Below are 22406 nucleotides of genomic sequence, written 5' to 3'. Positions count from 1 at the left end.
CATTGCTTAGTTGACAAAGTCAGAGTAGACCACCTGCACACTATTACCATCTCCCCATAGATCATGGGCTTACCTTCTTTCTCTAATGCCGCTCCACCTCCTTACCCTGTCTTTGTCTTTCTTTCTCTCCCTCTATTTTGTATATAAATTGGTGTGTTTCTAAAATGACTTACGAAATCCTTCTAACTTTTGTTCCACATTGCCATTGAGGGAAAAATTAAGGAATGTTTTATTTAGGAAAGTGTTCCCCCAATCCTAAACATGGCATTTTAGTAGGAAAATTTTACACTGCCAAGTGCCAATACCTCACTGGTCCCCTTCTTATGCAGTCTTGCTATAGAGTATTGCCCTGCTACAAACTCACCATATAGCCACCCTCACAGCCAATATGAGGTAGTAATGTGCAATGTGAACAAGTATTTCTTAGAGAGAGAGAGAGAGAGAGAGAGAGAGAAAATCAGGAGTTTGTGTTGTTTTGTTTACATTCCTCTCGCCACCACCACTGGCATTATTCTGATGTAATGCTTTACTCATTATGTCATCTACAAAAAGAATATCTAGTCCACTTCATACTAAATTATCCTCACTCAGAAGAAGAAAGAAATGAAATTGTAGACCTCCAAAGACCAGTAAATGAAGACAAAAATCAAGTGATTGGAAAGATTTAATTTTAGAGTCTGTCGTCTGCAGTCTGCACTTAGGTCAGTCATGGCTCTCTCTCTCTTTCTCTCTCTCTCTCTCTCTCTCTCTCTCTCTCTCTCTCTCTCTCTCTCTCTCTCTCTCTCTCTCTCTCTCTCTCAGTGCAGCAGTGTCATTATCCTTGCTTGCCCAATGACATTCAAACAGAAATACAAATCTAGCATTCACTTTGGCATGCCACAGGTTCAACCAACCAGGGACCACAAATCACTATGAGTGTCACTCCAGTGACCCCCACAGGCAAGCAGTCACCACTCTCCATCTTATTACATGTTTTGTAAATCGTAGATAAACAAAAAAAGTTAGTGATATCTAGCATGCCTTTTTTTTGGCTTGTTTATTATGTCGTGTATTCATCCATGCGGCCACTCTTCAACTTTGGATTTTCTGGGGAAAAAAAAAAACCTGCCATAACGATCCCCCCAAAACTGATTAGGATATGTTAGTCCAATTTGTTACGGAGCAAAATCCATTACTATGAGTTCCACTATGGCGAGACACCACTGTATTAACATGTTCTCTGTAATTGCCAGTGCAGCGAACTCTCCCACACTGCGATACATATACATTGTCATCATGTCAGTGCTGGTCAAGCCAGTGAAGTGAGAAGAGCAGAGTGTTATCTGGGAGAATGCCTAAACAAACTGGTAACTTCCAAGTGTTTGCCCACCGGTGAATTGCATCGCATACCATTAAAAATCTATGACTTTTCTGTGATATAACCTACTGGTGGACATACTTTATTTGCCAATATTCAGTGTGTTCCTATACTGTACTATATGTTTCCAATCCTAAATTTGTTTACATATTTTTGTCTCTGTTTTGCATATTTAGATAATGAATGATATATGGTTTTATGGTCAACTTAGTTCAGAAGAAGAGAGGGAAGGTAAAATAAGATAATAAAGATGATATCAGGAAAATTATGAAATTATGAAAAGATCAATAAAGAAAATTATTGAAGCTTATCAAGGAAAGCCCAATTGTGATATCTCAGTTTAAATTATTTGTTATAAAAAAGTTATGTTTTTCTGAAGGAAAGACGCAAGATGATATAGATTTCTTGCATGTATTAGGAAAAAGAAAAAGTATTTTTCAGCAAATTTTTATAGCAGATATTTTTTTTATTTATACTATTTTGTTTCTTTACCTATGTTATTTATATGTGCAATTCAAAAAGGTTATCAACGGCTTTCTTTTACAATTTGTCCAAATAATATCAGGAAAAATATAAAAATCAATAAAAAAAAATCTGAAGCTTGTCAAGGAAAGCCCAATTGTAATATTTGTTTCAGTGAAAAAAGTAAGATAATATAGTTTTGTTACATGTATTAGAAAGAAAATATGGAAACAAGATTATTTTCATATAGTTTTTATACCACTAAAAACAAAATGTTTCATTTTATTTATCGATCAGTGTTTATTATACCCTTCTACACATACTGTTTATTGCAATTTTTTCTATATAATCCAATTTCTATTAATAGTAAGATTATAATGTGATATACAGTGGTACTTTAGAGTACTAATGCTTTTGAGTATGAACAACTTGGATTACAATTTTTTTTTTTTTTTTCATTGGAGGCGACGAACTTTGCTTTGGAGTGCGAACAATAACAAACGCGGTCAACAGATTGCACGCAGCACTGTGCGATCAGCTGACTGCATGCTGGGGCACCACGCTGGCTCAGTGTCTCAGGAGTGTTGTTTGCAGTTGTTTGGTTTATGTTTTATAGTGCCTGGGATAATAATATAACGCAGGCAAATGTTATTCTGACAACCACAGCAGCATAATTGGCAGAGGGGTTGAGGGAGAAGCCAGGGAGCCTTTCTTTACAACCATGTGTGTGAACGTTTAACTAGAAAGTATTTTTTCAAGTTTTAAATAAAACTTTTGTGTTCAAGTATTCAAAATTTGACTATTAAGATGTTCAAGCATTGAGTCTCTACTGTAATATCCCCCCAAATCCTGCTCTTCACCCTCTTTCTTATTCATTTTTTTCTAGTTTTTTTTATCATCCTTTTCTCTCTCTCTCTCTCTCTCTCTCTCTCTCTCTCTCTCTCTCTCTCTCTCTCTCTCTCTCTCTCTCTCTCTCTCTCTCTCTCTCTCTCTCTCTCTCTCTCTCTCTCTCTCTCTCTCTCTCTCTCTCTCTCTCTCTCTCTCTCTCTCTCTCTCTCCTCTCTCTCCTCTCCCTCTCTCTCTCTCTCTCTCTCTCTCTCTCTCTCTCTCTCTCTCTCTCTCTCTCTCTCTCTCTCTCTCTCTCTCTCTCTCTCTCTCTCTCTCTCTCTCTCTCTCTCTCTCTCTCTCTCTCTCTCTCTCTCTCTCTCTCTCTCTCTCTCTCTCTCTCTCTCTCTCTCTCTCTCTCTCTCTCTCTCTCTCTCTCTCTCTCTCTCTCTCTCTCTCTCTCTCTCTCTCTCTCTCTCTCTCTCTCTCTCTCTCTCTCTCTCTCTCTCTCTCTCTCCTCTCTCTCTCTCTCCTCCTCCCTCCTCCTCCCTCCCTCCTCTCCTCCCTCCCTCCTCCCTCCCTCCTCTCTCTCTCTCTCTCTCTCTCTCTCTCTCTCTCTCTCTCTCTCTCTCTCTCTCTCTCTCTCTCTCTCTCTCTCTCTCTCTCTCTCTCTCTCTCTCTCAGGGAATGCAGTGGCAGTGTTGAGAGAGAGAGAGAGAGAGAGAGATTCACACACAAAGTCGATTATGGACTTGACCAGTGCCATGCTTAGCATGTAAACATTTCTACATCCTATTGATGAAAAAGCACTCTGCTAAAAGTACTCTGTATAACTTCTGACACATTTGGAGAAGAGAGAAAAAAATAAATAAAATGTGTTATATTAAAATACAAGAGGGAAAGGAGAAGTATCATAGTAACATATGTGGCTTCATGTACACAAAGAAATGCAAAATACAGTGCAAAATTGCTAGGACATTATGATAAGAAAGGACAGAAGAGTGGTACTTGTTGGGGATCTAAACTGCAAACATGGAAACTGGGAAGAAATGGATGTAAACTGTCAAGCTGGACAATAGGGGGTTACAACTGTCATTGATAAACACATTGGACCAGTGGGTCATTATCAGTACTGCTCCTCCTGCTTTTCTCCTTTTGTCTCTCCTCCAGACATTATATTCATGCTCTTTAAAATTTACTTGGATGTCTTCACCAAATTTTGTTTCTGCTATATATACCACATCTGGTCCGTTTTCCAATATATAATTTCGTACTTCCAACCTTCCTGATATAAACCCGTCTACGTTTGTATACATGACTCGTAATACTTTCCTTCGCCTTCCAGGATATACCATTTCCTCAGACTCATGTCTACCACTTTCCAATAGAATTTTTTCTTATTCTCTGTCCTTCTCTCATTTTTTTTTCCTTAGTTTTACTTCTCAGTTCTCTCTCTTTTTCCCATTTTTCCTGGTTCATATTTCTCCTTATCCAAATGTTACATTCTGTCTTTCCAGCCACCTTTCCAGTCTTCGCTAGTATTTCTTCTCTCCCTACTTGTGATTTCATTTTAACTTTTATTGGTCTTTTAGTCTCCTCACTATATTTTCCAAGTCTATATATTTCTTCTATTTCTTTTTCTAGGATCTATGCTACATCCTGAACCATTGAGATAATTTGCTTAAGCATCTCTTTCTCCTCCTTTTCCCTCACAAGTTTCACTGGGTTTTTTCTTCTTTTATAGTCCATATATAACCATACATTTCTTTTTATCTACCATGTCTTTCACTAGCTCTTAATTTTCTTTAATTACTTATACCACCAGGTCTTGTTTGTCTATCTTTTCAATGCCATTAACTATTTTATACATTGTTATTAGTTCCCTACTTTCTCTTCTATCTTGTAAGGTTTGCAGTCCATTTCCTTCAGCCTTATTTCATATGTTAGGTCCTATAGTTCCAGCATCATCTTTGTAGCTATCCTCTGGATCTGTTCAAATTTTCTTATATCCTTCTTCAAGCTCGGTAACCACAATCAATAAATCAATCATGTGGGGCATACACCAAGGGGCGTGTCACACGCCTTGCGTACCCTATGGTGCCACTCCAGGCGGTCACTCCCTGTGAATCTCCATGCAGGCTCCCTTCCCATGCCAAGTAACTCCCAGCAGAAAGCAGCAACTTGCCGCAGCCATGAGTTCTATGGACATCCCATTGGCCTCCTCCATGCTGGGTTATCCCTTTCGTAGACAACCTGATATGCAGGATCAGCTTCCTGGTAGCGTGCCACATTTTCATATAGGCGCAGTTGGCGTTGATGGACTATGCTGGTAATTGGTCTTGAATCAGTCTCATGGAGATATTGCTGATTTGACACATAGTCATACCAGCATTACCCCATGATCCTGTGAAGGCATCTAGTACCGAAGACATCAATTTGGCTCTTCAGATTGGTGTTGTGTCCATGTCTCACAACTGTAGAGTAAGACAAGGATCACCAGCAACTTCAAGATCCAAAACTTGGTCCGTCTGCACATGTATCGATGACTCCAAATACTCATGTTGAGCGAGTCCATAACGTCATGTCCCGATGCACTGAATCAAATGCCTTCTTAAGATATCTTACATCATGGCTGCAAGCATCCCTTGTCGAAACTCACATCGGCGCTCCACCAGTACACAAAGCGCTAGGATCCAGTCAGTTGTTGACATACCAGGTGTGAACCCAGACTGTTCAGGTCTCTGTTATGGCAGCAGGTGACTGTGGATACGCATCAACAGCGAATGGGCAAACACCTTGCCTGGTATGCTGAGCAGCGTTATACTGCAGTAGTTGTTGCAGTCCTGAAGGGCCCCTTTCCCCTTCCATATAGGGATGACCAATCCCTTTTTCCAGTTAGGGGGAATGGTACCTGAATGCCATACAGTAAGCTCTCGCACTTGGCGAATTAATAAGTTTGGCGAAACTACCGCCAAATGAGAATTTCGCTTGCCAAGCACAAGTTCTTTATACCATTGAAATTGCCTAAAAATGCCTCAATCAGTCTAAGGTCATTGCCAAAGTCATTTTTTTGATTCCTAAAATACCATCTTTCGAGCTGAAATAAAATCTTTTGCCTTCACATATTAGAACACATGTACAAAACAGACCAATAAACAACAAATAAAGCTAATAAGACATGATATAAAGGCTGTAACTCCCGTTTTTTCACCCATTTCCCTCGCCCACTTTTGTCCTTTCCGCTATCACATTGTCCTTACCCCCACCGGTATCACCTGTTGCTCTGGTAGGGGCCATGTTGGCGGTAAACCGCCAGAATTTGTTCCCACGCTAGCAAAACAGAGGGTAACACAAACAAAATGGCTGAACAGGACTCTCACACTGTGTTCTGATAGGTTTAAAGACTAGAGGTCTGACATCACCAGGGAGCCGCATGGTTCGCCGTGTGGCCGCCAGCGGGACCGCCAAGTGTGAATTCAAATTGCCAAGCGTGCACTCAGTGGTCCATGACCACCCTACCGCCAAAAGTTAATTTCGCCAAGCTGACATTTGCCAAGTGCTGGGTCTTACTGTACAGCAGTCAAGACAGCATGCAACCCATGCCTCACTCCCTGCTTTGAGCAGCTCCGCACTGATGTTACAGATGCCAGCTGCCTTTCCCACAGCCTCTTTGATATTATCAATGGAGGGTGCAGTTTCATCAATGGGTGGATCAGCATCCAGCATCTGTAATCCTTCAGTTTGGAGCTGTCCATTTGGAGGATCCACCATGAACACCTGCTCAAAGTACTCAGCCCAACAAGCCATCTGCCTATCTGCATCCAATACTAGACGATTATCTGCTGTTCGGATAGCGCTTGCCTGAGATGTAGACTTGGAGGAGAGTTTCTTCAGGGCTCAGTAAGTAGGTCAGAGGTCATTAGCATTTAAATGACACTCTACATCTTCAGTGAGGCCCCTGACATACCTCTTTTTGTCTCTCCTCAGAAGAACTCTAATCCTACGTGACAGAGCCCTGTACTGGTCACGATTCCCAGCAAGTCTGGCAGCGTGACTCTCCTCAATACTGTCCAGCGTCTCTACTGAGGTGAAGCCACTCCGTGACCTTGGGTGCTCCCCAACGCATTCCTTGGCAGTCCCAAGAGTCTCATGTTTGAAGGTATCCCATAACTCTACCGGGTCCTTGATGGTGTCAAGAACTCCAAACCGATTGGAGACTGTCACTGCATACTCCTGGGCACATGTCAAGTCCTTCAGTTTCTCAAGATGAAACAGTGTGGTCACATCTTGGAGGCTTTCTGGGCTTGACATGCACCTTGAATATAGCAAAAATAAGCCTGCGATCAGTCACAAAGAACTCGGCACTCCCAAAAAACATGCAGTTCTGGAGGATCCTCCAACAAGTACTAACAAGGATATGGTCAATCTCCTTCACTACCCCTCCGGCATTGCTATACCAAGTCCAGTGGTGCAGCGCTGGTCTCTGATACCAAAAACCTGCAATTCTCAACCTTATGAATCTTACAAGATTCAAAAGGAAATAGCTGTTGTCATTCCTGGCACCAGAGCCATGGGGACCTACACATAGCTCGTAGGTGGCTCTCTCAGTGCCAGTGACAGCATTAAAGTCGCCAAGACAATAAGTGCATCATGGCAGGGACACTGGTCCAGTACATAGTCGAGTTTGGCGTAGAACGTCTCCTTCTCTTCAGTTTCTCACTCTGGTAGAAGCGTTTACTGCAACAACAGACATGAAGCCTAGACTTTGCTTCAGCTTTAGTTGCATTATATGCTCATCAACCAGAGTAACCTCTACAACAGACAGCTGCAGTTTGTTGGAGACACCTATGGCTACCCCCTTGACATGGTGGCCATTGCTTAAGCGGAGTTCATAGTGTCCTTTCTCCATGTCTCCATTTATCTAATTTTTCCTTAAAGCTGTGCACTTTATGTGCTGTAACAATTTAATTATCCAATGTATTCCACTTTTCCACCATTTCTGTGTGGAAAACTGTATTTTCCAATATCCCTCACACACTGCCTCATCCTGATCTTCTTTTCATGTCCTCTTGTCCTTCCATCTTCCACTTATATTCCACTCATATTAGTCAGCATTTTATATGATAATCCAAATATTTTGCTTATGTGTTTTTCGGGGCTCAGATTTTCCTGTATGATCACTCCCAAATCTTTTTCCTCTCTAGTCTTCATTATTTGTTCCTCTCCCATCAAATAGTTCTATACCAGTCTTCTTTTACTCTTTCCTAGTTCCATTATATGACATTTCTTGGTATTAAGTTCCAATTTCCACCTCCTTCTCCATTCATAGATCTTGTGTATATCTTCTTGCAACAGCAGCTTTGCATCATCAGCAGATAAATTTATATAACTGTTTACCCTAATGTGAATGTCGTTTACATAAATTTCAAACATAATGGGGGCTAACACTGACCCTTGTGGCACTCCACTAGTTACTTTGATCAGAGATGAATATGTATCTGATCACAGTTCTCATTTCTCATTCTCTTGTCCATTCCAGCAAAGTTCCTCGCAGTCCTCCTCTGTTCTCTAGTTTCCAAAGTAGTCTTCCACGAGGGACTTTATCAAAAGACTTTTTTTAATATCCAGATATACTGTGTTCACCCATCCATCTTCCCTGTCCTGAACCAAAATTGTCTGTTCGATATAACTTGCTCCTCTTCTAGAAATTTAACCCATTTTTCTTTGATAATTATATCACACAACTTCCCCAAGACAGTTGTAAGTGACACTGGTCTAGTTTAGTGGTTCAGTTGTCTTTTTCTCTAAATATCGGAATTATGTTGTCTCTCTTCCATTCTAGCAGAACTTTCCCTTCATTTATTGAACTTGTAATTATTTCCCAAATTGGATTCTTTTAATGCCAAGCCTGATACACCTTCTGGCCCCATTGCTTTTGTGACGTCCAACTTATCCAATAATCTTCCATTATCCTCTTTGTGCACTGCTATCTCCTGTAATCCTTGGCAATTCAATGTCCTATTATGTTTTGTGAAATCTTCTACAGTGAATACTGTTTGGAAGCTCTCATTCATTATTTTACACATCTCCCTCTCAATTTGGTATGTCTTTCTTTCTTTAATTAATTTTTCATTTGTTTCTTTGTTCTTTGTTTTGCCATTTATAAATTTTTTAAAAAGTTTGGGTTCGTCTTTCCTTCTATTCACCACATCTTTCTGAAATTTTTTTTCTTCCTCTCTCCTTACTCTAATATATTCATATATGGCATCTTTGTACTGCTGTCTGTTATAGTCATTTCTCTGTTTTATGAGTTTTTCACACTTTACCTTTTGCCTTTTTAGCTTGTATGCATCTAGCATTGTACCAAACATGTATTTTTTTCTTAACTCTATAAACAAGTACAAATTTTTTAAATTTCTTCATTATATTTCTTTAAGAATATATCATATTTCCTTTCTACTGTGTTTCTGTACATAACGTTTCTCCACTCAATATCAGCAGAATAGATCCTTAATTTTTCAAAATCCATTCTTGCATAATTTATTCTCTCTTTTGTAGTCAGCTCAGTAACTTATCCCATCTTCCTCCTGAATTTGTATCTATATTGTCACATGATCACTTTTTACCATTGGACTAAGATATTGTATGATTGGAGGGGGCTCTGGTTTCTTTGTGAATATACTAGGTCAAGCAACAATGGTTCTTCATCCCCCTGTACCTCATTTTCTCTTCCACCCACTGATCCATTGCATTAACCATAGTCAACTGTAAAACTTCCTCGCTCCACTGCCCAACATTATCCATTAATTTCATCTCTCTCCAGTTTACTTTTTTGCAGTTAAAGTCTCCAACTAAAAGTATTCTTCTATTTCTTCGTATCATGTTATATAGGCATTTAATCACCTCTGTTTGCATATCTTTATGTTCTTGAATTCCCCATGAATTAGTCCTATGTAGTACGTATGTAAGTATTATTTTTCTCTTCTTCAATTTCTCTGTTTTGATCGTTACTTCCATTACTTCTACTTTGTCAACTCCATATTGCACATCCTCCACACATATATTATCACGAACCATTATTAGTACAGGCAAACCCCGCTTAACAAAGGGGTTACTTTCATAAAAAACCCTTCGTTAAGCGAAACTTTGTTAAGCGAACTCATTATAACAAGTTTAACCCTTGACTTGAACTTCCATTGAGAGTAAACAAAGCAAGAGTGCATCATAGTATAGTGAAAGGTTTAATGAAAGTAAAGATTATGAAGTTAAACATTTAGGCAGTTTAATTTAAGTCATTATAATGTACATTAATGTATGTATGTACGTGATTTTATAATGTTGATGATCTTAAATTTTGAAGGGAGGGAGAGTGAAATGGAAAAGACTAACCAGCAACCTGTGGAATGTAAACAATTGTATCACATACAAAACTTATGTACCACATTTCCACTAGGCTTTCCATTTTATCCATTGCAGAGTCACGAGTTCAGGTGGTTCTTTTAGCTTGCAAGGAAGATACTGTCTCACCAGCCTTCTTAATAGAGTCTGCTGACTTGAAAATAGTAGACACAATAGATGGAGTCAAGATGGTGGTGAACAATGCTATTAATTTTCTCGCTTCTCTCGTGTCTGTGAATAATATCCAGCTTCACTTCGAGAGTAAGAGACTTTCTGGTCTGTTTAACTACGCTAGGCGACATTGCAGGGCGTTTTGGTGGTAAATTGAGTGAGGGAAGACGAGCTGCTGCTGACGCTGTTATGTTTTGAACAATGGGAGTGAGTGGTGCGCGATTTGTCCACGAGAGGCGCTGGTGTATTCAAAAGCCTGTCGGCTTGTGTGATACAGTGGGGCTTTCAAACTTGAAAAAAATTACCTGGATAAAACTTCATTAAAGCGAGTTTGGTGTTCGTTAAATGAGCAGAGGGTAGTAAAATGAAACCTTCGTTGTAGCGAAATTTCGTTGTGTGAACCTTCGTTAAGCGGGGGTTGCCTGTACTCCTCCTTTCCCTTTATCCTTCCTGTCTCTCCTCCAGCTATTATATCCTTTTTCTTTAAAGTTCTATGTCCTCTCAATAAATTGTGGATTTTCATTTGGTGGTGTTTGTTTTGATTGAGCATACATCTGTCCACACCACTCAGTTCTGTTCCTATTCCTTTTTTATTTCCATCTATACGATCCAAAAACTTAATTATTATGGAGACAGGAGAACCCTATGGCCACCTATCCCCCTGTACATACATATAGGTCAGGCTCCAACACCTGTTGTAGCTTGTTGCCCTGGAGCCCTTCAAGACGTCTTCTCTGCACGGTGTTGGCAGCGGTAGTATTTATTTACCTACCTAATTGTATTTACCTAATTGTAACATACGGGAAAAGAGCTATGCTCGTACTGTCCCGTCTCCATATCTACTAATGTCCAGCTTTTTCTTAAAATCATGAATATTCCTTGCGTTGACCACTTCCATGTCTAAACTATTCCATGCTTCCACCCTTCTATGAGGGAAGCTATATTTTTTCACATCTCTCCTATAAGTGGCCATATAGTGTGTATGTATGTGTATCTGTTCCTAAAAATGGAACTGTACATAAAATTTTATGCATAGTAATTGATGATATGATTATCTTATTTGTACTTTAATTTGCTGTGATGGTTTAACAGGTACACAACTTACTGTATTGGTGGACAAGCCAAAATGATCCCACCCAGCGTATGGTAGTGTGGGCTAGTGAAGAGTCTGGATTCCGTCACCTCTACCTCCTCCTTTATCAGCTATCATCAGATGACCCACCACATCCCGAAGACCAGGGTAAGGCTCTTTTGTTGAGAGATGTTCTTAATTATTATTGTTATATTCAAATTGAAAATGTGTCCACAGTATTCTAGTATTGAATGAATCAAGAACTGTGGCTTTAGTTTCCTTATCTCTTGCTTATCATAATCTTCTAAAGCAATGTATTCTTTTACTGAAATATAAGTGTGAATGAGGGTTATTAGTAACATTTCAGTATTTGCTAAAATATTATTAGACTTGTTAGTATCAATTATTGAACAATTACCAAAGTGATCATCACCACTCATATCATCATCCTAATTTTTCACAGCTATTTGTAATTATGTAGATTATACACTTAACCCTCGGCTAACGTCTCTTCCACTCTCACATTTTATTGCTATTACGCATAATTGAAAACTTCTCATGTCTATATTGAGCACAAAATTACAGTGGTACTTTGACATATGACGGCCCTAACATACAATTTTTTTTATATATGATGAAAAATTTTATATAATTTACGCCTTGAAATACGATGATATTTTTGAGATACGATTAGCCATCGGTAGGCGGCGGTGGCGATCACTCGACTACCCGCGTCCACCCGAACATTCAGCCCGCGTTTTGTATCATTGTTCATCCTTTGTGCATGTATATTTCTGTGCTCCTCGGCAGTGTGTATTTTTAGTAAGTTTTGTGAACTCAAGAACCCGTGATCATGGGTCCCAAAAGTAAAAGTTTGGCGAGAAACACACAAAATAGCCTGTTTTCACATACTGATTACACTTGGAAATTCAATAAACGAGTGAGTACAAATGGTTTTCTGCCCACAAGCAACACTTCCTCTTTGCAATGCAAAATACCAGAAGTCTCTAGATGTCATTGTTACCAAAATAACACAGGTTGAATGAGGTAATACCATCAGTTTACGTGGCCTTGCGTCCGATCGGGTTCAGTGGCATTGGCTAAGAGCGAGAGGAAACGGGTCCCCCTCTCTCTCTCTCTCTCTCTCTCTCTCTCTCTCTCTCTCTCTCTCTCTCTCTCTCTCTCTCTCTCTCTCTCTCTCTCTCTTTCCTGTCGCCTGTTCTGATACCACTCTCATTCAAAAGTTGTCTCCTCATAACAAAGGGAGAGACCTGAGGTATAGAAGTAAGGCTCGCGGGAGAGGTGGCAGAATCAGACACAGTGAAATCACTTGCTACCACCTTCCATCATTGGTGACACAGTGACGTAAAGCATATGTTTACTCGTGCCCACAAGCAACTCTTCCTCTTTGCAATGCAAAAAACCAGAAGTCTTTAGATGTCATGGTTACCAAAATATCACAGGTTGAATGAGGTAGTATCATCGGTTTACGTGGCCTTGCATCCGATTGGGTTCAGCGGCCTTGGCTAGAGCGCGGAAAAATGGGCCCCTTGTATCATCCTCCCCCCCCTCCCACTCTCTCTCTCTCTCTCTCTCTCTCTCTCTCTCTCTCTCTCTCTCTCTCTCTCTCTCTCTCTCTCTCTCTCTCTCTCTCTCTCTCTCTCTCTCTCTCTCTCTCGTTCTGATACCACACTCATTCAAAAGTCGTCTCCCTGTAACGTGGCGAGAGACCCAAGGTATAGAAGTAAGGCGCGCGGGAGAGGTGGCAGAATCAGACACAATGAAATCACTGTCAATCGTTAGTGACACAGTGACATAGAGCATATGTTTACTCGTGATGAGTGTTGCCAGCTCACAAGCAAAGAAAATAACCAAAATATAGCCGTAAAAAGCCTAAACGTCTATCGACGTGCCCTGTGCCTTGTGTGATGAACGTCTATTGATGTGTCCCGAGTTTTGCAGGTTAAGTTGTTATTTTGAGCAATATAGTTTTTTATATCATGCATACAATAAACATTGTATTTATCTTATATTAAATCTATATTTGGTTAGTATTTAAAGCATTGTTATTTATTTAATTTTTTTGGGGGTAAATTCCTATCACAAGAACGAAATAATTCTGTTTCCATTAATTTCTATGGGAAAAATTGATTTGATATATGATTTTTTTGATATACAACGATCGTCATGAAACGAATTAAAATTGTATGTCGAAGTACCACTGTACTACTATCACACGCCCATCATTCAAAAACTCCCAGGTTATGATGACACATGATAGTTGAGTTTCTCTGTATACTTTTATTGAGTAATAGTTCTTCACATATTTTTCCAGTCTACCCATCTACCTTAGCTCCTAATTGTCCACAATGAGGTAGCATATTTGACAACATATAGGATACATCTTTTTTAAGTATGGTCAACTCTCAATTAACGCAAGGGTTATGTTCCTGGAGATGTCGCATTAATGAAAATTGCGTTATTCAAATGTAATAGTGGGGTATCACTCGGGTCAATCTTTCTAATGGTCAGGTGTGTCTCTGCTAGTGGCAACGTGTTTTCTGTTGGTGGCGTGTGATCTGTGGCTTGTTTATGTAGAGATGGCTGCTTTCCCTATTGCTTTGGGTGGGTGTGTTAGTTCTCCTATCCTTGAGGCCTTCGTTACGAAGGTCTCAGAAGTGGAGGCTGAGATCCATCGAAGGATCTCAGAGGTGTGAGAGGAGTTTCGATGGTCAATTTCTGACCTGCAGGCTGAGTTCTGTCACTTGATCTCAGCATTTTGTGCTAAGGACAGGAAGATGAGGATGAGACTGTGTCTGCCAGGAGCCGGAATTGAGAAGGTAAGTGGTCGGCTAGACACATGCTTGGAAGCTTATGTGACCAAACCCATTGTTTTCCTCAGTGTGGGGGGAAATGACCTTTTTGAGGCAAGGAGGGAGAAGCTGTTTAGGAGGTTTAAGGACACTGGCTAAGATTAGGAATAACGGTGTGACCCCTGTGGTATGTGGTGTGTTGCCAAGGAGGGGACTGGGAGGTGAATGGCTATCTAGGGCTACTGCAGTGAATTGCAGGCTTGCAGATCACTTTAGGAGCAATGGATGGGCGTTCATCGACAGACACCTTGCATGCCAGGGATGGAGTGCATTTATCACGCCAAAGTTTTTGTGTTTTGGCTGGATCACTTGAACGTGAGTTAAATGTACTCCGGCGCTTTATTAATTTGTCAGGAGAAGGAAAGGACTTATGAGATCCATAGGGAGGAAAGAATAGTTAAATCTAGAAAAGTAACCAGTTTAGTAAATGCAAAGAATAGTTTAAGTGTGTATTTCACTAACTGTAGGAGTATTTTAAATATGATAGATTTGCTTACAAGAGCAACTTGTGTTGAAAATTTTTATATAATTGTGTTAACAGAAACCTGGTTAAACATGTCAGGGAAATTATTTGATCAGGAGGTGAAAATTTATGGTTATACACTTTATCATAAGGATAAGGAAAACAGAAGAGGGGGAGAAGTGGCCTTGTATGTTAAGGACACATTGCAGTGTTGCATAAACAGCAGAATTAAGACAGATAGCAAAACAGTCTCTATGGATGGATATTAAGGGGGTGTTTTTTCCTGAAAATATAAGGAAAAATATTTTTCACTTTTTAAAGTATGAATATGGTGTTGGCAACACTGCTAAAGTTCTGTGGTGAATTTTTTTTTTCTAAATTGTTTTTTATTAGGAAAATAGATATAAATATTGAGATCATTAGCAACCTGGTAACACAGGTAATGCTTCTTTATCGGTCATTGAATTAGAATTTATGTGTTTTTTCATATTGGAAATGAATAGTTATTTTCTGGTAGCGTTTAGCAGCAAAGCTCAGTGGCCTGACTGCCAGAATGTTTTCATCTGCCTCGCAGTGGTCTGTGGACCTCACTTGGAAAATGGTAGGTGTGTTGCTCATTAGCGATATACATATTCTACCTACCTATGGTGCCTGTTCTCCATTCAATAATAAAGCATTTGGTAAAGGTACAAAAATATTAACAAGCATATCTACTATCTGGGAAGTTGTAATATTACAAAAAGTTTACTACATAGGCTAGTTTTATATATAGTTGACATCCTTGGATTCACACCAGCAGTATCACTACCTCTTACCTCCAGAAGTGTGACAGTAAACACGAGGTAGTGGTGAAGAGGAAGGAAGGATCTCTTCAGAAAAAGTTTTTTTTTTTTTCTTTTCCAATCAGAAGCCTATAACTTTGTTAGTTTTTAACCAAAATGAGTGATCTTTGTTTTGTTGTAAAAGAAGAAATTTGTCTCAATTTTTCTTAGTGACTGAAATAAATTTATTTAGTTTCAAACATTTTCTACAATTTTTTTTTCTTTCTAAATCCCAGGGTTGTCAGAGAACTTGTAAGTAAGTAATATGTACACCAAGGTGCAGAGTACTTAGAAAAATTATTCATTAGATATTGTTCTACAATAGTTACTCTCTCAAAAAACACCGAACAACACACTCAAACAAAATAGCTCGATAAAGAAGGGAAACAAAAGTATTGCGTAAAATTTGCATAAATATTTGTTGCTCTAAAAGCAATTTGCATAATTTACTCAGGCACAACATGAATTATATTTCATCATATAAGGGATTTATCCATAAAGCTAACCAAAGCAGTAGATTGCATTCTATGATCCACACAAGTGTAAAATTGGCAACGCCCCCTTAAGGATGGGTCACAATTAGTAGTAATAGGTTTAGTGCACAAGCTACTTAATGCTTCAAACCAAATAAACTCTTCCTTATTGGAGGAAATGAATAGAGCAGCTAGGTACAGTAAGGTATGTGTGATACGGGATTTCCATTATAGGAATGTTGATTGGAGGTTAATGGTGGGCAACAGGGAAACAGAAGAATTTCTTAGTTTCATTCAGGATAATTTTTTTAAAGCTATTCAATTTAGAACCCACTCGGGGAAATAATATTCTAGATTTAATTCTGACAAACAGGGAGGAAGAAGTTATGAAGGTGGAGGTTGGCAGCCAGCTAGGTAACACTGACCACTCTGAAACACAGTATACACTGAAATAGCATAAAACTATTAGAAAAAGAAGCACTAGGAAAATACCTGACCAGGTGGTATTTACAAGGAGTCCACTGGCAAGGGACAGGTAGGGAAGATTAGGTAAGGTCCAGTATACAGGCAAGAAAATAGAGACAAGGTCAGAGAGGTGGTTTGGGGTGTGAAATTGGAGAAAAGGAGAGGGAGAGAAGTCGGGTAGTGGGATATGGTTTAGAACAGGACGAAAAAAATGGAATGAGGTTGATAGGGCCAGGGCAGGTGAGGGTTGGTGAGATGTATAGCCACTTTCTTGATGAATTACCCAGGAGTCAAATAGGTAACGTTCCTGGGCCGCTGTGGTGCAGTGGGACTGTGCGCGTTTTGTGGGCCCCTTTGGTTTTCAAGCGCACGGGTTTGAATCCAGGCCACAGTTCGAGGTTAGGTAGTGCATCATCTCAGGGTAATGGTTACCAAATGCCAAAACCAAAGTTCCCCCGATTCCTCTCTCCTAGCCCTAATATTATAGGGAAATCGGATGCAAAATTATAAAAAAACAATAGCTAATGTTCTATATAAAGCAATAGAATAAAAAAGCAACAACTCTAAATGGATGACAGATAGATTAAAAGAATGTATAGGATGCAGAGAAATATATGTAAGAGACTAAAGGCAGGAGAGGAGGTTTTAAGGCTACTATACAATGAATTAATAAGAGCAGTTAAGAGATTAACGAGGAAAGCTAAAAGCAAATATTAGTTGAGGGTAGCTACCCAAGCAAAGGCAGATCCGAAGAGATTTTTTCAGTTATATAAGACAAAAAGCAGAGAAGAAATAGGTCCTTTAAGGACAGCAAATGGGGAGGTGGTTAGTTCTGGGGAAGAGATTAATAAAATTATGAATGAGTATTTTTTAACTGACTCCACCCAAGAGAACACACAGGACATACCAGACAGTGAACAGATTTTTAGGGCAGAGGATAGTGAAAAACTGACAGATATTTATATAACTAAGTGGATGGTAGAACAAGAGATAGATAGAGTAAAGAAATTCAAGTCACCAGGACCTGATGAAATATACTCAAGTGTACTTAAGGAAAGCAAGGAGGTCATCAGTTAGCCATTAGCAGTGCTTTTTAGGATGTCACTGGAGTCAGGTGAGATACCGACGATGTGGAAAGAAGCTAACAAAGTACCAATATTTAAGAAGGTAGATAAAACCCAAATGTCCAATTACAGGCCTGTTAGCTTAACTTCAATTGTGGGTGAATTAATGGAATCAATGATAGTGAAAAACATTAGGGAACATGTAGGCAAACATGGCTTGATAAATCAGTCACCAGCAGTGGTATGGTCTCCAAGCTCTAAAAAGGATACAGGCAACCCCCGCTTAACGAAGGTTCACACAACGAAATTTCGCTACAACAAAGGTTTCCTTTTACTACCATCTGCTCATTTAACGAATACCAAACTCGCTTTAACAAAATTTTATCTAGGTAATTTTTTCCAAGTTTGAAAGCCCCACCATATCATGCAAGCTGACAGGCTTTTGAATACACCAGCGCCTCTCGTTGACAAAATGCGCACCACTCACTCCCCTATCCTTCCCCACTCTTAGTTCAAAACAATGTGTCGAGCAGCAGCTCGTATTCCCTCGCTCAACATGCCATCAAAATGCCCTGCAATCAGCCCTGCAATGTTGCCTAGCATTGCTAAAAAGACCAGGAAGTCTCTTACTCTTGAAGTGAAGCTGGATATTATTCACAGACACGACTCCATCTACTGTCTACTATTTTCAAGTCAACAGACTCTTTTAAGAAGGCTGGTGAGATCATATCTTCCTTACAAGCTAAAAGAACCACTCGAACTCGTGACTCTGCAATGAATAAAATGGAAAGCCTTGTGGAAATGTGGTACATAAGTTTTGTATGCGGTTTACATTCCACAGGTTGCTGGCTAGCATTTTTCCCACTCTACTCTCCCTCCCTTCATTAATTTAAGATCATCAACATTATAAAGTTACTTACATATATTAGTGTACATTATAATGACTGAGTCTTAAATTAAACTGCTTAAATGTCCAGCTTCATAGTTTTTACTTTCATTCAACCTTTTACTGTACTATGATGCACTCTTGCTTTGTTTACTCTCAATGGAAGTTCAGGTCAGGGATCAAACTTGTTGTAATTGGTTCGCTTTGCGAAAATTTATGCAATGAAAGTTTTTTAGGAACGTAACCCGTTTGTTAAGCGGGGGTTGCCTGTATGAGAAAGATTTAGGAGTCATAGTTAGCTCCGATCTCAGTCAAAGGAAACAATGTATTGAGGATAGAAATAAGGCAAATAGGGTATTAGGATTAATTTTTAAAAGTGTTAAAAGCAGAAGTCCCAAAGTAATACTGAAATTATACTTGGCGCTGGTCAGGCCACATCTTGACTATGCAGTACGATTCTGGTCCTCACATTATAGGAAGGATATAGCTCTTTTGGAATCATTGTAAAGGAGGATGTCTAAAGAGATATAGGGGATGATGGGTACTCCCCATGAAACAAGACTGAAGAAACTCAATCTGCATTCCTTAGAGAGACAAAGGTTAAGAGGAGACCTGATTGAAGTATTTAAATGGTATAATGGATTTTAGCAAAGGGGACTTGAACGAAGTTCCTAGGATCAGTAGTAGGGACAGAACCAGAAGCAGTGGGTTTAAACTTGAAAAGTTCAGGTGTAGGAGAGAAATGGAAAGCAACTGGTTTTCAAAGAGAGTGGTTGATGAGTGGAATGGACTCATTGGTCATGTAGTCAAGGCTAAGTCAATAGGGGCTTTAAAAGATTAGATAAGTTCATGGATGAAGATGATAGATGGAATTAGGTAGCTTCAATCATACAAGGACTGTCACGTGTAGGCTGGGCTGCTTCTTGCAGCTTCCCTCTTTTCTTGTATACATTGATACTTCGAGATACGAACGCTCCAACATACAATTTTTTTTATATACGACGAAAAATTTCATATAATTTACGCCTCAAAATATGAAGATATTTTTAAGATACAAACAGCCATCGGTAGGTGGCGCAGCGATCGCTCTGCTACCCGCGTCCACCCGAACATTCAGTTCGCGTTGTGTATCATTGTTCATCCTTTGTGCATGTGTGTGTCTGTGCTCCTTGGCAGTGTGTATTTTTTCTTAAGTTTTGTAAACTCAAGACCTCATGATTATGGGTTCCAAAAGTAAAAATAAGAAGGCTGAAAAGAAGAAACTTAGAAGAGTCTCGCAATGGATATGAAACACAAGATAATTGCAAAATATGAATGTGGTGTGCGTATCTGTGACTTGGCTCTGTGCGCTAATGCTAGTGGTAACTGTAAAGTCAAACCATTGTTTGTGTATCACTCTGAGAACCCCAGAGCCTTTAAAGCACATAATGTGTTAAAAGAGAAACTCCAGGTCATGTAGTGTACCAATAGTAAGGCATGAGTAACTCACCAATTCCTCCTCCATACTACATATATTAAGTTCTACCACAGCGTCAGTAAGTACGAATGCAAGTTGGGAGTTTTCGCTCACACTAACTCGGCAGGTTTGGCGAGAAACACAGAAAATAGCCTGTATTCACATACTGATTACACTTGGAAATTCAATAAACGAGTGAGTACAAATGGTGTTCTGCCCACAAGCAACTCTTCCTCTTTGCAGTGCAAAAAAACAGAAGTCTCTAAATGCTATGGTTACCAAAATATCACAGATTGAATGAGGTGGTATCATCAGTGATCATGGTCTTGCGTCCGACCAGGTTTAGCGGCCTTGGCTAGAGTGATAGAAAACGTCCCTCTCTCTCTCTCTCTCTCTCTCTCTCTCTCTCTCTCTCTCTCTCTCTCTCTCTCTCTCTCTCTCTCTCTCTCTCTCTCTCTCTCTCTCTCTCTCTCTCTCTCTCTCTCTCTCTCTCTCTCTCTCTCTCTCTCTCTCTCTCCTGTCGCCTGTTCTGATACCACTCTCATTCAAATGTTGTCTCCTTGCTACATGGCGAGAGACCCAAGGTGTAGAAATAAGGTGCGCAGGAAAGGTGGCGGAATCGGACACCGTGAAATCACTGTCGCTCCCACCATCCATCATGGGAGTTGGTGACACAGTGACGTATAGCATATGTTTACTCCTGACGAATGTTGCCAGCTAACAAGCAAAGAAGACAGGAAGAAAATAGCCAAAATATAGCCCCAAAACACCTAAATGTCTATCGACATGCCCTGAGTCTTGCGTGATGAACGTCTATCGATGTGTCCCGAGTTTTGCGGGTTAAGTTGTTATTATGTTCAATATAATACATTTATATCATGCATACAATAAACATTGTATTTATCTTATATTAAATCTATATTTGGTTGGTATTTAAAGCATGTTAATTTTTTGTGGGTGGGTAAATTCATTCGTATCACTAGAACGAATGAATTCTATTTCCATTAATTTCTATGGGAGAAATTGGTTAGATATACAAATTTTTTAATATACAACGATCGTCATGGAATGAATTAAATTCGTATGTCGAAGTACCACTGTACTTATGTTGCTGGTCACTGGGAAATTCTGCCTCTTTTGGGGATTTTGTTACTCAAACCTCAGAAAAAAAAAAATAGATAATACATCACTAAGTCACAGAAACAATGAAAACACACATTCTCACCTGCATATTTTTCTTTTGTGGGAAATTAGAAAATTATTATTCAATGTGATTTGTCATATGATTTTATATGCCTGGAATATTATCCAATATTCATACATTTATTATTTATTAGTGCATTTAACAAAATAAACCATGAGTATGATTTCGTGGTAGTTGGTAGTAGTGTTTGTTTACCATCACCTCAAATGATTGACTCATGCAGTCCAGACCACACTGCCTCACTATTCCACCACAGGCAACATGGAAAATTTAATGAAGAGAACCAACCCTATTGCTGCTGCAGAGTGTGATTTATTACAAAGGTCCTCTTTTAGTGAGCACATCAGTTAATGCGTTTTTGGCCATATGCACACCCTCACTTTGTTTCCATCACTCTTATAATGCACAAAATTTCCAACTATATACGCACTTGGCGAAAGAAATTTTCATTTGAGAATAAGATATATTTATTATAAAAAAAATTTTACCCAATTAATTTGTCCAGAGCATGTTTTTATGTTATGGCCTATAGCACCTGTAGGTATACTTGAAGAGTATATGTGGGAAGCTTTATGAAGTTAAGCTTCTGCCTTTTAGTGGCGCAAGCAATTTTATTTATAGCGATACCCATATTAGAGGCCATATCACCACCCAAGCGCATCTTTGATGTAACCACCTAGAACCTGTATATCAGGGTGACATGTAGGTAACTTTAAACCACTCAACAAATGGCATAGCTTCTAAGCATTATGTGGTGGGATTTGAACCTACGCGTGGACGTCTGCCCAATCCCACGCTCACCACCTTATCCACTACATGGTGAAATGTAAAGATGGCATAAAGAATGCAGTGCAGGAATGTTCAATATAGGGACCCTTATGGGGTGTCCTCAGGGGTCAGTCGTGGTGGGTCCCAGTCCCAATTTTATTTATAACATATGGTTCTATTATTCAGTCAGTGCGTTTTCATTATATGCGCACATTTTTTCGGTCCCTTTCCTGTGCATTAAGGAAGGACTCTTGTAATAGGTCTGGTGAGCCAGGAAAAAGTGCTTCTAAATAAAAGCACAGATGTTCATATAGTGTGGCCTTAACATGGGAGAGAATCGCCACCTCCTTTTACTATGGGAAGAGGACAGTCCAGTAAAGTAGGCTATTTGAACCATAACATATATATTTTAAGGTTTCTAAAGTCAATTAATTCACACAAAGAAAATTATAATACAGTAAAGTCCCGGGTTACGTCGGTCTCGAGTTACGTCAAACTCGTAGTTACGTCAGTCCACTATGAGGCAATTTAAGATTAAAAAATTGAAAATTTATAAATCGTAAAGTGCGAGATTTATTGTTATTGTTGGTGGTTGCCTGCCACACCGCCCGCCTCACGCTTGAATACAATAATACCCTGCCTCAGTTC

At 39.4% G+C, this 22406-nt stretch overlaps 1 protein-coding gene across 12 annotated transcripts in view; it reads left to right on the top strand.

Moving 5' to 3' along the window:
• Positions 1-22406, top strand: part of LOC123511327 (dipeptidyl peptidase 8-like) — a 610443-nt gene that overhangs the window by 320300 nt on the left and 267737 nt on the right. For all 12 annotated transcript variants that reach the window (XR_006676755.1, XR_006676754.1, XR_006676756.1 and 9 more), the window contains one exon: positions 11306-11453. Coding sequence is in view for 8 of the 12 variants with exons in the window: in XM_045267115.1 (XP_045123050.1) it covers positions 11306-11453 (148 nt within the window). In the remaining 4 variants the exon portion in view is untranslated. The remainder of the gene's footprint in view (positions 1-11305; positions 11454-22406) is intronic.

Source organism: Portunus trituberculatus, chromosome 31 (assembly GCF_017591435.1).
Source record: "Portunus trituberculatus isolate SZX2019 chromosome 31, ASM1759143v1, whole genome shotgun sequence".
Lineage (NCBI taxonomy): Eukaryota > Metazoa > Arthropoda > Malacostraca > Decapoda > Portunidae > Portunus > Portunus trituberculatus.
Note: the sequence above shows the minus strand (reverse complement) of the source record. Positions and strands in the feature narration are given on the sequence as shown.